The sequence below is a fragment of the Gymnogyps californianus genome, chromosome 9, assembly GCF_018139145.2.
Source record: "Gymnogyps californianus isolate 813 chromosome 9, ASM1813914v2, whole genome shotgun sequence".
In the NCBI taxonomy this organism is placed as follows: Eukaryota; Metazoa; Chordata; class Aves; order Accipitriformes; family Cathartidae; genus Gymnogyps; species Gymnogyps californianus.
In genome coordinates, this window is record NC_059479.1 from 4,047,145 (window position 1) to 4,063,075 (window position 15,931).

A 15,931-nucleotide genomic window follows, 5' to 3' on the forward strand; every position below is an offset into this window, starting at 1 on the left:
TTCTTGCAAGAATCATATGTTTGTAAATTATATACATACATCTTGAAGTGCAGACTAAAGAAGTTTGATTCAGATGGTGATTTTAAAATTAAGTTTTGTAAGAATTGGTGCATATAGTTTGACTTTACAAATCAGAAGGAAAAATTAATATTCAAAATATTTCAAGATTTATTTAACGTTGTTTTAGAACCCTGTGCTCCACGTCTTGTCAAAAGATAGAAGGCTGAAAAAAATTTTGAACAAGAGGAAAATAAAACCAAAAAGCATTACTGAACTATAGAGGACTCTTAGCTAAAGCTTATCAATCCTTATAAAATTTCAGATGGAAAGATTTGTACTTTTTCATGAGTGCAACAGTAGGTGCAGCTTTTTTCAGGACTTCATACATAGGTTTTTTTCAGGTTTGTAATGGAAAGTTAAATGTTATAAATGTATTCCAGTTTTTATTATTTGATTTTCACAACTGCAATCAGCTTACAGCTTTACACATTACACTATTCTATTTAGTAGGCAGTATATTAAATCATTTTCTACAGGAACCTTAGCTTCAAACCTACAGCTTGGAGCCAAAGAACGATAATTAGTTTAAAGTCTAGCGACCTGCTGAATAGTATTACTTTTAGCTGTGTGAGTTCACTTTTAATAGAATCACAAAGAAGATAATCCATTTCATGGTTTGCAAAAAGTTGCTGATGACTGATTTTTCCTATGTGAGAGATCTTGCAGTGCTACCTTACTATGTTTATGCAATCAAATCAAGTGCAAAATACACATTCATTGCCATCACAACATGAAAACACTCGTTCCTAGGACAATTTAGCAAACTGAAGTTAAACGAGCAATTAGTATAGTTTCATTAGCAATACTGATTATTTATGAATTATATAAAACAACCAAGAATTCAAGGTAATCTTTAAACTAACATCTACCAAGACAAGAATAAAACTGTCTAATAGGTTTTTCTCAGTAAAGGTTATGCAAAGAAAGGGCTATTTCAGTCAACATCTGCACTTCCTGTTGGTGCCTCTTTTACTTATTACCTTGGAATAAAGCCAATTGTTTGAACTTTTGCCTTTTGATGGTTAAGAAGAACAGCACTTCCTCTCCTCCCTGCTGTCCTCTACAGCTCTGACTCATATTTTGAGCCTGTGCTGGATTGTAAGATAAAGGAAACAGCACCTAAGAGACTACGATGCACTGGAAGAACGGCTCTGAGAAGGGAGTAACTACCGCCTCTGGCAATAATACGCTTTCTGTGATAAGGAAAACTCAGGGAATGCCAGGTTTGGCTTTGTGTTTATCTCAGGTGGCATATGAAGTCAAATCTCAACTTCAAATGATCAAAAGAAGATCAAAGAGCTACTTTTGGGCTGGTATTTTGAAAAATGGGAATGTGCCTAAACCACATTAACTTTCAGAACCTACCTTCCAGGCTCTGTAAAAATTACAGCCTACAGGGTACGTATGAACACACTGTATACCTTAATATATTTTTCCTGTTTTTTAGTTAGTGTGCAAGATACTTCTTTTGAAGCTGAGAACTTTGGGGCACTCACGTATTAGCACAGAATAAATGAGAAGGGATCAAAGTGAAGAAGAGCAAACAGACTAACAAAACGGAAAGAACAGTCAAAGAAATCCAGTTGCCTAGAATGAAAGAAGACAGGAAAGGGGAGAAAATAGAAGTTCTTTCTTTTATTGCAGATGGATCTGGTAGTTTCTTTCCCAGTCTATGCATCTGGAAAAGCATGTAGAGGAGAGAAAAGATATCATGAGATAAGCTCTTACTTCACTATATGTATTGAGTATAGCAGATAATCTCTAGCAGATCTCTAAACCAAATGCTACCTTTCTTTTCTGCTTTATTGCATGGTTGTTTTGCTGTTGTAAATAATTTCTTAGCCACTAACTGCCTATTGTAATTCTCAAGATACTACTTCTCTAGTCTCAAATCTCAGTCAAGGAACAGGCAGGAAATCAGCTCTGTTTTTCTCATCTGGTTGCCTTCAGCTGAGCTGAAGCTGAGCTCCAGGGTGCACGGTATGTGGAACTGGCAATTGCCTCTTCTACCTTGGTTGTTACTCAGCCATCTCCCCATTGTGCTAAATCAGCTCTCAAAGGAGCAATTACGGCTGCTGAGTGACTGGCAGGAGCTAGTGCATGGAAAAGTGTCAGTTTTGAATGGCAGAGAGCTAGGGCCTTATGAATAGTTGCAGTAAAAACATTACTAGAAGTTCAGTGACCAGAAAAAATTGAAAATACAGCTTATATATTACAGCAGACAAACAGTTATTGCAAGGCTGCTGCAAAGGTGAACCTCAGGGAAGCTACTACCTGTGGGAACCAAATGTGTACTCACACGCAACTCAGTCTTCTGCCTGTCTCCATCCTAGAAAGGAAAATATCCAAACTATTCATGAAGATGCATGCCCAAGTCCTAAGACAGACAGACATATGGATACATTTTCCATTTTTGATATCACTAATGGTTTAAGCACAAACATGGTTAAAGAGTACGTAGTTGTGAGGTACTATATTCATAAGGAATATAAAAAACCCCCAAACCACAAAAAACCTGCCCTCATGCTATTTAAATGAGTAACAGATATAACTTGTCTCCAAAATCTTCAGTATTAAAAATTATTCTGGCATTTAATTCTGCATCTTCTTGCCCCCAGTTTATTCTCATAGATTTGACAATCATATATGCACACAATTAATGCAGCTTTCTCACTGGGTTCACATTTCATAACTGAAGTTCTCAGGGAGGCACAGTAAAAGTCCACACACAGAATTTCAATGTTTTACAATTTAATAATGTTTTGGGTTGTACCGACTACTGACTGCTGGGTACTGATCAGTTCTTGGCTACCTCATAATACTTACGTTTTTAACAGGTACCACTACAATTGAAAAATATGACCTTAGGACTAACAGTTGGATACAAATTGGTACTATGAATGGTAGACGATTACAGTTTGGAGTTGCAGTAATTGACAACAAGCTCTATATTGTGGGAGGAAGAGATGGTCTGAAAACTTCTAACATTGTTGAATGTTTCAACCCTATCACCAAAGTTTGGACTATAATGCCTCCTATGTCAACACACAGACATGGTCTAGGTAAGAGGTGCTCTTTCTAAATACCTTGCATCACATACAAATGAGTTTTGATTGACACAAACACTGTTGACATAACTTTTTAAAGCATTTAATAACATGTGGCAATATTTGTAGAAGACATTTTTCAAAGACAGAGTTGCCTATTGCCATAATTTTATGAAATTCACAGTGAATGAAGAATATGAATATGAAGTCTATAATTTATTTCTGGAACTATGAAAAAATAAGGGTAAGTTTACAGTTGAGGAGACTGTAAGGGAGGGAATATGATGATTTCTGAATGATTTATATATCACAGTTCTTATGAAAAAGCTGGCTTCTCTTAAGTTTACAGAAACAGGTATTGCTTGAAATCGTTGGTAAGTTCAAATGACATAGAATATTTTTATTTTAATAAATATTAGAAAAAGATTGATCCGGAATTATTCAGTAAACCTTTGTGGCTTGTATCACCTTCTCCACCACTTGGTGGAGAAAGTCAAGTGTAGGGTTCCTACCAGCTAGTCTGTCAAATTTATAAACCCAAATACTAGTAGGTAGCAAAGGAAAAGAAGACAAAACAGATTAAATAATTCTTATTGAAGTCTTTATAATTACCAACTGCAGGGGCATAGTTCTACCCAACAAGTAGGTCACGGCAGTAAATTTGAGTGCCCAAAGTTAGGCTTCTATCTGTGCATCTGCCTGGTTTGCAAAGCTGCCTTACACTTACAGCTCCTATTAGCTTCAGTGTGATTTTGCGGAGAGTTAGCACTTTTGAAAAAATCAGGCCATGTATATTTAGGCCTGAAAAGACGGATTTAGAAAACTTTTAAGCAGCCAGATTCAAACATTTTGCCTTACTTAACAAAGGAAGCAAAGAGCAGCGGCAGCTGCCCAAAGGGGAGGCACCAAAGGCCTTCTCTCTGGAGAAGGATAATGACACAGAATATGCGTACACAGAGCTTTGCAGAGACAGCCAAGTTCACTCTCCTGTGCCTCAAGGACAACAGACACAAGCCAGCTCTTATCCAAAAGTATGTTCCCTTTACAGGCAGGAAAATGTTATGGTACTTTAGCCAGTAAGGACAGCCAGATATGTACCCAGTCAGGCTTCATGCTGGCAGGACTACAGAGCTTCAGCTGGCTCAGAATAAGGATAGGTGGTTGGTTTGGGCATATTTTTCATTGCCTGGCTCAACCTTTGCCTTTCTTTAGAAGAATAGCATTGTTTCTCATTTAGGGGCTCAAATTTGTTTCAGAACAAGGTCAACAGAAGTGGAAGAGATCAAAGTCCAAGAAGAGAACATCAGAACTAAAGCAGCTTTCCTCTAATCTTTTGGCAAAAGATAATGCTTATTCAGAAAAACACTGTATATGAAGTACTTTGTTTATCTTTGTTTATCCTGACAAATGACAAGGCAGCTTTTAGATAGTTTAATACCAGCTAAAATTGCGTATCTGCATACAGGGAATTAAAGTATCAAGTTAATACACTATTGGTCACTGAAATTATTAGATACTGTAATTTGTCCCTTATTCTATCTTTTAAGGAGTAGCAATGCTTGAAGGACCAATGTATGCTGTTGGTGGCCATGATGGATGGAGTTACCTTAATACTGTAGAAAGATGGGACCCACAAGCACGGCAATGGAATTACGTTGCTAGCATGTCAACCCCTAGAAGCACCGTAGGGGTTGCAGCATTAAATAGCAAGTACGTCAACAGGAAAAACTCTCTTTGGTTTTTCATTTGCTTCCTTCCTTGGAAATACAGTTTCTTAAATTTTCTTTTCAATCTTTTAGTAATTAATCACCTCAAGAAAACAAAGAGAAAATATAATGCACAAAAATAAGAAAGTAAAGCTTTTCCTCTGTTGTGCGGTAAATTGTTTTCAAACTTGCAGTCATGTTTTAAACGTATTTCAGCCCTTTTAAGTTATAGCAATTTGAAAATGTTGTTACACGCATATCAGAATTTTACCTAGAATATAACTTAAGGGGATATAAGATCAGCTACTTAAAAAAAAATATTCCAAGTTTATGTTTACATTTTAAAATCGCTGTGTCTAGGGAAACACCATCTGAAAGAATGTGTACAGAAACAAAGTCATTCCTCTGTCATTTTACACCTCCTGCATGCATCTACAACTTTAACATACAAGTTCACAGTGAAGAATAATTTTTAAAAGATTAAAGGTATATGGCACGTTCAATGAAAGGAAGACAAGTTTAATAATTAGGTATGGAATAAACAACCTTCTATAAGTCTTATCCTACCCAGATTTATTCTGCCCTTCATCTATTGCTTAAATACACTGAGATCATGTGTTCAACTGTGCACTGGTTTTCCCAACAAGATTTTCAAAACTTCTTTAAACATCCTGCTAAGACACTAAGGCCACTCAAGCACTTTTACATGGGAACAGACACATGTATGAATCTACTGCGTAACCTGTACTGAACAGTGTGTTACACCTTGCTGTACGTTCCTATTTGAAAGTAGCTGTATTTCTGCATGAGGAAGAACAATTAATAAATTAATGCCTAACAGAATTCTGTTTTCCTTCTTCAGCGACATAGTCTTGTGCTGGAAATACAGAAGCCTGTAAAAGGTCCCATGTTATGTTGGAGACCACGGCTTGAGCCAACCTTCCTTCTATTTAAATCTGTGGAAAGCTCTTAGCAATGACAGTTTGTAGGGGCTGGGAATATTACAGTTGCAGGCACACAACTGCATTTATCCTGAAACTTTATCACTGGCTTCCCTGTTCACTTCTTAAATTCCAGAGAAAGAGAGGATAAAGAGCAGAAACAAAGATGTCAGCAAACAGATATTTGCAAATGCGAAACTTCTTCACATACAAGTCAGGGTTTTGCATTCAAACATGACATGATTTTAATCATTAACTCAAAAGTCCAAGAGAGGCAGAACTGCCTGTTCAAGTCCCTGTTGTATCTCAGAGGAAATGTTCTCAGCATAAACTTCACCAGAAACTCCTGTTGGTACCTTCCACAGCGACATGCAGGAAACCACTTTGTCAAAGAGGAAATTCAGCTTGATCCTGACTCTGTTCTCAATCACTCCTGATACAAGCTGTCTCCAGCCTGGCTTAAATCATGTCTGTTAGTCTAGTGATGTAATTTCTGGCACACCAGGGGAAGCTGACATCAAATGTCCATCATTCAGTGCTACTGCTGCGGTCTAACCAAGCAGAAAACTTCTCCTTTTCCTGTTTCCCTAAGTCATGCAGTATTTTTTTTCTATTCAACCCCACCAGAAAAGACTTTAAGTTTCTGTGGAGCAACACTTTTTGACCAATAAATGGTCTATTGAAAACATCAGTCAATAACGCTATATTTGTTCTTTTCCTTAGGCAATGGGAAACACTACCATGTTTCTAGACACGTTACGGAAAACAAAAAATCCCAACCAATCTGTTTGTATATACTGTGATTTCCTCTCTCTGTGAAAGCTGTGTAAACAAGTAGTCTGTACCTAATGCATAATGTGAAAAGAAAATAAATCAAATCCTCAAGTTTTTTATGGGTCAAGCAACAAACTGCACAACCAAACTCAAGTCTGTCTTCCATTCACAAACATCAGAAGAGATAGCTAGAAATTTTGTATTATTCTAACAGTGGCCAAGAAGTTTCTAGTTAAATTATACATCAGAGCGGTCTAAAAATTTTTACAGTCATTGGAGAAAAAAAGGCACTTCTTAAGCAAAATTCAACTGATCTGTTTCAGGTGACTTACTCTGGACAAGTCCACATGTTCCCTAGGTCTCTAATCAGTTGCACTAAGTAAATTCAATATTTCATGGCAGCAAGTAATGGTCAGGATTTGAAAGGGACCCGAACAATTGGCACACTCAACATCTGAACATGTCTGCTATTACATCCAGTATGCATACTATCATAGTCTAGCAGCATCCAAGTTAGCTTGAAATACAAAAGAAATTCAGGCTTTGTAAAATTCTTTGACAAAAAGCCACAACCCCCCCATGCTTCTTAATGTGGATTTCCACCATCTATTCTTACATGTTGTCCCAACATCAGCTGGTTTAAATCTCCAGTTGTTTGCTAAGTGCCTTTACACTGAACAGACAAGATGACATACCTGTATGGTGACTTCTGTCCAGCAGATTTTCTTAAATACAAACATTGAGGGAAATATATTTAATATATTTTTGACATATGTTTTTGATATATAATGACATTATTAAAGTTTTTATGTATTAACAGTATAGGAAAAATGCTTAATGCGATACTAAGATGTCAAATACTCCATAAGCCTGTCATAAGGAATACTACTCATATGTTTCAAACATATGTAGCATCTTTCAATTAAATTCTATCTATAGGTCACATTTAATGAAGTTGACATGCATTTTTAAGCTTAATTTTCATATGTGACTGCTTGAAAATTTACACTGCAAATGAAGAATATAACTTCCTTTGTATAGCATGCAAAAATCTTTGTGCAAAGAAAGTTCCAGAGCGTAGCTGTCAGATAGCAAATAATGGGCATAACGATAATTTTAAAGTGGTCTGAATGAAGTTAACCAAATAAAATTCCTACTAAAATGAGATACTAAAGACTGAAATTGTTTGCCTTCTTGTGGGTAATTATTCCAGACTGTATGCTGTCGGTGGACGAGATGGGAGCTCCTGCTTAAAATCAATGGAATGTTTTGATCCGCACACAAACAAGTGGAGTATATGTGCTTCGATGTCCAAGAGAAGAGGTGGTGTTGGTGTTGCAACGTACAATGGGTTTTTATATGCTGTGGGAGGTCACGATGCACCTGCTTCCAACCACTGCTCTCGACTTTCCGACTGTGTGGAAAGGTAAGGATTTTTTTTTTTCTTTTTTGCATTCCAGGAAGGAAATACAAAATAATTTATAGCAGCAAGGGAAATCTCTTCACAATTGGAATGTTATGTGTGTAAAACATATTACGCTTTTTAAAATAATATTTTGAGCAGAATACCTGATTTCCAATGCTCTTGTGATAACAAAAAAATTAACCCTCAGAAGCAAATTCCTCCCAGCTCCCCCTTTTATTTGAGCTGCCCAGGAGCCAGGTAAAGACAACTTAACAATTAAGACAAATTCAACATGTGACCTTTTTATTTCTCAAGTGCCAAAACCCAGGTTTGGGCTACGTGTGTCATATATTGTAGGAACTAAATCCTTTTCAGTTGTGTCTTCCTCCAATAATTTGGCTGATATTGACCAAAACATTAAAAATATAATAAATATCACATACTCAAACAGACAGTAGTCACTACACAGGTATTTTCTGATGGAGGAGACTGATAGAAAGAGCCTTGTTTCTGTAAGAAACTATGTTGCTATAGGAAATCAGGCTAAAACATATGCTAAGGGTCTGATTTAGCAAGCAAAAAAAAAAGTAAACATGCACCCAAGCAAACTACTTTAGCGTGAATTCACGCTTTAAAACTAAATAGCGCATTAATACATTGGCCTAGTGATTTTGGTAGCACGCAACTGTAAGCAGTGAAATCCTGGCTTTATATCAATTTCTCAAAGTAATTACCTTTTAAAATGAAAATACCGTTTATCTGATCTTTATTTAAACCCATTTTTGTATTCTCCACTGATGAGCACAGTTCTTAAGAAAATGCAAATTCTGGACATTTCTTTTTCAGAAACAGAAGTATTGTGTGTCAAAGGTTGCTTTGCCACTGTGGTGGCACGTGGCACAATGTAGGAGGACAAGAGAACACTTGAGCCCTGGGTGAGAAGGGAGCATAACAGTGGGGACAACTCCTCTGGCCGTTTAACTGGCCATGAGTATCCATTGACACTCTGGTGTCATTTGGGGACAAGAAAGGAAAACTGAGCAAGTATTCAACTCCCTGTTGTGAATAACAATGGCTAAGGTTTGTTCTCAGTGAGATGGTGTAAAGCTGGAACTACCCTGGAATTCACTTGAATTTATGTTGGAAATTGACTGAGTACATATCGGAAATAAAATCAACACTGTTGTAAAATATTGCCATGCATTTTGTGTTACAAACTTTTATCAACTATATGAGATATTTAACTTCTTTTACAGTGAAATTTGCTGAAAACATTAGTTCCGACAAGAAAGAGAAAACAAAAATCTTTATGGAGAAAGAAAAAAGAATATATTGAAATTAACTTTGCTGAGTCAACTGATAGCCATGCTATCATTCCCTCAGGCCTCATTTATGTTTAAAATGTATTGATTGTTTAATCTGATAGAAACAGAGAGACTGTAATCAAAAAGCGAAAATATGGGCATTTTTCATGTGCTTGAAGACCCCTCTAGTGGCTAAATTAAATATTTAATCATGTTACTCACAGTTCTCTATACTATGGTGTAAGCTGAACTACAATACAGGAGAAAATAAGCAAATATCAGTAATTTAAATTTGAAATGTGTTTCTACAATGTATTTTTCTAAATTTGATCATAAAACATCCTAGGTATGATCCTAAAACAGATACTTGGACAACAGTGGCCCCCCTGAGTGTACCTCGGGATGCTGTTGGAATTTGTCCTCTGGGGGACAGATTATATGCTGTTGGAGGCTATGATGGCCATACGTACCTGGATACCGTGGAGTCCTACGATGCTCAAAATAACGAGTGGACAGAGGTAATAGGAAGAATCGCGCAATAAATAACAGGAATTCTTCCTGCAGATAGAAAGAATTCTGTCCGAATAATGGACAAAACAAAAATGATTATGTTGCAAAATTATCACTGGTTTTGTGAAAAATGATATAATAGGATGCAGTAATACTGTAGTTGGGCTCGTATAAAATATTGGTTGCCTCTCCTGTGAAATAGCTGTATAAAATCTTTCAGACTAAAGGGTGGAGGCAGTGCATGGGCAAGTGAACCAGGTTGCACAAATCATTTTGTGCTTGAAGTGCTTAAATTTGCCGTTGTGAGAGCTGGCATGTGTTTGTCAGCAATGCCCTCTACTGGAGGCACTTTCAAGTTTTCATATTTACGACCATCACCATTAAAACCAAGAGGAAATATTTAAAATTGTCAAGATCCTTTTGTAGCTAACACAGTCCGTGTTGTTGCAACACAGGATATGAAGGTCTTTCACAAAAGTTAAGAGCAACACCACCAGCCTACGCTCCTGTAACTCTCAGCGGCTGCTACAGCCTTTTCCCAAAAAGCCAAAACTGTTTTTTAGAGCCCTAGTTAAGTCTAATTTTTTTAGCAGTACCTTAGTTTGAATAAACAAATTGCTTTCCTTTTAATCTGCAAGCAATTTCTTCTAGTCCTGTCCATAGGAGTCTACTAAAATTCTTCCTTCTTTTTCTTTTTTTTTCCTTTTTTAGGAAGTTCCTGTCAATATTGGAAGGGCTGGAGCATGTGTTGTTGTTGTGAAGTTGCCCTGAGGACTGTAAATATTGTGAAACTAAACTGAGTGGAGTTTCATGAAGACTGAGTCAGGAAGATAAGAAACATTTCCAGAAAGCAGTACAGACTATACACAACTTAGCAGCCCTCCATTATAGAGAACACTTATCTCTGAGCCGTTATGCTATTAGAGCACAAAAGTGTCTTCCTGCATTACAAAAATCAGAGAATTTTGCATAAGTGAATTATTTTATTATGTCTAATACATAAAAATTCAATAATATGTTTAAATGGTTCAGGTTTGTTACAAAAGTGTATCTGTTATTTATAAAATGCTGTAGTAAAGTGATAAAAACGGTGTATAAGATTTCATAAACTTTTTTCTTTTCTATGTTGGCAGTAATGCTAACGTTTTTAAAGAGAGCTTTTATATTTTAATTAAATGAAAATGAATAAGAGAGAAACACATTCAATAGATAACTGCACAGAAGGAAATATTTGCCTATAAATATCACTGGCAATAGAATATTCTCTGCAGAAGTAACTTCATTTCTATATTCAGAAATTAAATCACTAAATTAACTTTAAAATCAAATCAGAGAAGCATAGAATTTGGTTGCTACTCAACCTCCGGCATTGCTAGTACTGTGACAGAATACCCATTTTTAGCAGTATATTAAATTGAATAGTGTAAGTTAAGAAATAGTAGGGGTAAGGTATCTTTATGTTATTAAGTATGTGCCAACAGAAAGAAATCTCTTTTGTCAAAACACGATGCTAACATAATTTGCAATCATTTTCACAGTGCATAGATATGTGATATTTCAATGCTGATCAGTGTGTCAGGTTATTCATGGATTTGTCTTTGCCCACTAACCATCTGTCAGTATGCGTTAAACTAATTTGACTATTCTTGGGATAATCACCATGCATTAAATTTTAAAACAATCATATAATTACATTCCTTGAATATAACTTACAAAATGAAATTTTTATATCATATTGATATGACAATCTTTGACCTCAGCTGAAGATTACCAGCTTTCTCTCGTGTACAGTAGAAATATGGTAAGAAAAAAACCACATCCACTGTGTAACGTTATATACCATTTATATAAGCATGTTTATGTTTTATTTGAAATTAAGGGAATGCTAAGAATCAAGAATAAAAAGGAAAAGAATCACCTGAAAACAGCACATAATATTCCACATGCATGATATTTTCTTTTTGTGTGCCAATTTCTAATGAAAGTTTTGATTTTTTTTTGCATTAATTTCATTTGTTTATCGTTTCAAACGCTGAAAGTGTATTTTGGAAAAAGAATGTATGTAAGATATTCTATGCTGTAAAGCACAATATTTGGACAGTATCTACTTTAGTTCTTGTTATGTTGTTGTTTTGCTGGTATCAGAAAATTCAGGACAGAGATGAAAATTCTCTGAATGTGTATACTAACTTTCCTGATAGAATACTGTGTTTTCAGAATTCAACAATATGCTATTTTAAAAAATTTATAGTATTAATCCTATTGAATGCTTCTAAAGATGAAATCTCATAAGCATATTTATAAAAGGAAAAATGTTTTTAACTTTAAAAATCAGTTATGTTTATATATAGCATGCTACTTTCAAATAAACTTTACTTTCTCTGCTAAGAAAATTTAGACTATATTTTAACAACTTTCTGGTTTTTATTATACATCTTTTCAAGAATAGAAAACACAGAAGTATCAATCTCATTTTTGTACTCTAAAAGAACACAAGATCCTGTCTTAGTGTCCTTACTGCTTCTGGTCTGCAAACTAAAATTTACCTTCCTTCTAGCACTTCTTTTTAGATAAAGTTCATCTTTTTTCTTTCTTTGAGTCAAAAATAATTACCACTACTGTCATGTCAGGATGCCCTTTCTATGAAAGGGGCTTACACACGCCAGCCCTCGGGAACCTGAGTTGATTGCCTGCAGAGGGCTGAAAGTACAGTACATTTGAAGATGATTTCTTTTGGGGCCATTACATGAAGCTGTCCTACAAGAGAACCTTATCAGTGTATCAGCTTAGAACTACCTTCATTTAGCTGTGAATTTCTAGATAAACACACAATCTCTTGCTAGCTTGGTGGGCCAGGAAACAAACTTTATTTCATGACTATTTTCATTTTGTATCTATTTTTGTGGATACAAAACCCCTACCAATCCAAAACAACACAAAGAGCCAAGCAAACAGGGAACAAACCCTAAAGCAGCTAGTGGGTCACAGGTTAGAGGATTCACATCAGAGGAGGAAGGTATTTTTATTTCACACCAAAACAATAATCTGAGGCAAATACAAGGGGGCTAACCACCAAGCTTGACAGTGGATCTGCATAGTAAGATATTTGTGAATGTGAGGTAGTTACTAATTTTATTTCTCTCTCCTCTGTGCTATAGGGAACCTGTCTGACCACCTACGTGGAACATCTTTTTGCAGCAAATATTAACTTCTAAACATCAATAATAACAATGCTAACATTTTTGCCCTATTCATTACCATCCCTGCTTTGGTCATGCAACAGCCATGTGCACTCTTTTATATAAATAAAGACTTATGTGGATCAGAGGGAGAGAGTCACTATTGCTTATCATTCAGGCTCTAAATCATGCTTTTCTTATGTTCTCCTATAACAGCACATTGCTGTTTCCAGTAACCAGTATAACCTCATTTATTCTACTCTTGTTTGGAAAGCACTGATATTGAATGCCCATTTTTAAAATTCTAATATACAAATTATACAAACAATGAACAACTAATGTCAAGATATGTGCAAGAGGCACATCAGAATAGACACTGATAAACTGTCAATGCCAATGAGTTTTTCTCTTAGAGCCTTTGCATGGAATTTGAAGTTTGCTTGGGGTAAAAGAAGGCACACAGCCTCAAGTGAGAGAAAGCAGGCACGGGTCCTTAAGCCAGTAGCGTGGTTTACAAAATATAAAGCCATATCTAAAAACGTAATCAAGTCTACAGTAGGGAAAGAAAATGAAGACTTGAGCATAGAAGACATCAGTTTTGAAGAACAGAAACCGGGTGAGTACCTTAACGCAAACGCACAGGACCAGCCTTTGCGAGCTGCATGGCTTGCAAATGTTAGGACTGCAGAGATGACGTCGAATTCCCCTGCCTTTGTCCCCTCCTTCAGCTCGCAAATTTTATTAAATGCTTTATCAGTAAACAAGGCATGAGACACTTAGGAAAAACACCTAGATATAAACAATCCCCTTAAACTTATCTTTAAATATACTACCATTTCCATAGTTTAATAAAATCTCAAAAAGAGTATTAGAAGAAAATTACACTTCCTGTATTTCTTTACTGTTCTCTAAAGAAATCGTGTCACGAGGTTTGCTTATTTAAAAAACAGCATAAGAAAGAAAAATTGTAGCATTCTTTTAGCTTGCACCATGCAGCTACTTTTATCAGTTTGATAAATTCAGTAGCTCTTCCTACCATGAACCAGAACCACTGAGGCAGAGTATGTGTGCGTTATGTGACGAGATGGTCTACTAATTCCTATGGCAAGGCTGTGGTAAGTAGTACACTTTAAATTTTAAGTTTAAGGTTGTATCTTGTTATAGAAACAACACAAAGATAAATACGGGTAAGGGGAAATGGGAAAAGATTGGAAGAGTATGAAGCAGAGAAAAGTCAGAGAGCAATCTGAATGCGACCTTATAAATTAAAGCAGGCAGCTTGGGGAAGAATGGATTTAAAAACCACAAGTGGAGAACTAATTCTGCATGTCCCTTCCTTGAGTGAAAACTCAAGCTTCAATCTCTGTCTGAAGAGGTGGTACTGAGAGATCTGCTATTAAGGTGCCATGGAAAGCAGAAGTGGTGAAGGATCTGTTTCTTTACATGGTACTTTGATGTGCAACACTACAGCTGGGAATCAGGTTGTGCACATGCTGGCAACCCTGTTTGGAGCTCTTAAGTGCTAGAAAACATCAAAATAAAATTTGAGCAGATACTTGAATATAAGCAATAAAATGGCAGAACTGAATTTTCTAGAGAAAGCAGTTCCTCAGTGTTTTTAGTACTAAAGTTTGTTTTAGTTTTTTTTTCTTCCATATTATTTGTACAGCAGTGAAAAATCATGTGAAAGGAAACTAGCAATTCGCAAAAGGAAATTGGACACCTGACAGGAAGACATAAGAAAAGCAAACTGGAGAGAATTTGGAGATGTTTAGACATTATTAGGTGAGAGGAAATGCTAGAGATATTCTCTGATGAGGTGTCATCCCTTCACATTTCCTCTGTTTCTCCAAACATGAGTAGGTGCAATAGTTACGTAGCATCTTTGCTTATTAGGTACCCTGACAGCTGCACACACAGCTGGCTCGCAAAGTGTGGAAGGGAGCCATCCTCTCTTATCTCTGACCTTGTACTGCTCTATGCTTTTTATCATGACTCTCGCTGGCAGAATGATTATTATTTGTGTTATTTCTTTTTTGCCCAAATAATTGTGTTTTCTTTCTTTTTAAGCCCTGGCCCTTAAACCACCTTTTTCTGCTTTGGACTGGGTGACAATCTCTACATGAACTGGACCAGCAATGATATTTTATATAATGTGATGTATGGGAAGCAGGGATACCGCTTAGCCCATGAAATCAATTCTGGGAAAGACTGAGGGTTCAGCTTAACCACTATCATGTCTCTATCTACCAGTAGGAGACACTTAGGCAAAGAGCATAAGAATCAACTAGCCCAGAAAAATCCCTTCCATTACTTTAATAATGTTATTTTCAGTAACGTAACTGCATTACTGGAGCATTCATCTTCATAACACATCTACAAGGTAGGAAAGCAGTACTATAGCTATTTACAACTGTCACAGAAAAAATAAATTATTTCCCTGATGCTGTAGTAGAAAAAATACATAAAGGGAAGGACTTAGGCCCAATTATTTCAACACCCAGATTAGGTAATAGCCTAGTCTGTTTCGGACAGTATCTCCACTAAGCCAACAAGATTCACAGAAATTCAAAGTTTATTTGAGCTACCTAGTCAACTAGCTCATGCTGCTGCCACCTCTTTTTTCTGCCTTCTTGACTGAGGAACTTACAAAAACAGCTTTTCTACAGTACCTGCTGAATTGGTTGAAGAGTGAAAACAAATCTTTTAACATAAAAGGAGACAATTGGTTTCACATGCCTGGAAGGAAAGTCCAGGGTAATTTCCTTGAAGGGAATCAATGAAGTGTCATATGAGGCTAATCCTAACTCTTTCGACATGTATATTTCTGTACATAGTTATCACATGATGTAATTTTTTTGCTTCCTACCTGACCCTAGACTCATTCAGAGATGGGGTTCATGATGCTAAACACATGCTAAATACCTGGGCTTCAGTATCTGATTCCTCAAAAGCAAAATCCTGCAGTGAAATTAGCTCATTTTCTCTGACCCCGGACATCGTAA

The 15,931-nt window shown here is 36.3% G+C and overlaps 1 protein-coding gene across 1 annotated transcript in view; it reads left to right on the forward strand.

The window, feature by feature from the left end:
* Positions 1 to 10,811, forward strand: part of KLHL4 (kelch like family member 4) — a 44,188-nt gene extending 33,377 nt beyond the window's left edge. The window contains exons 7-11 of the mRNA XM_050901789.1: positions 2,898 to 3,122; positions 4,655 to 4,817; positions 7,742 to 7,954; positions 9,584 to 9,755; positions 10,459 to 10,811. Coding sequence (XP_050757746.1) covers positions 2,898 to 3,122; positions 4,655 to 4,817; positions 7,742 to 7,954; positions 9,584 to 9,755; positions 10,459 to 10,518 — 833 coding nt within the window. The 3' untranslated portion in view covers positions 10,519 to 10,811. The remainder of the gene's footprint in view (positions 1 to 2,897; positions 3,123 to 4,654; positions 4,818 to 7,741; positions 7,955 to 9,583; positions 9,756 to 10,458) is intronic.
* Positions 10,812 to 15,931: the final 5,120 nt, after the last annotated feature.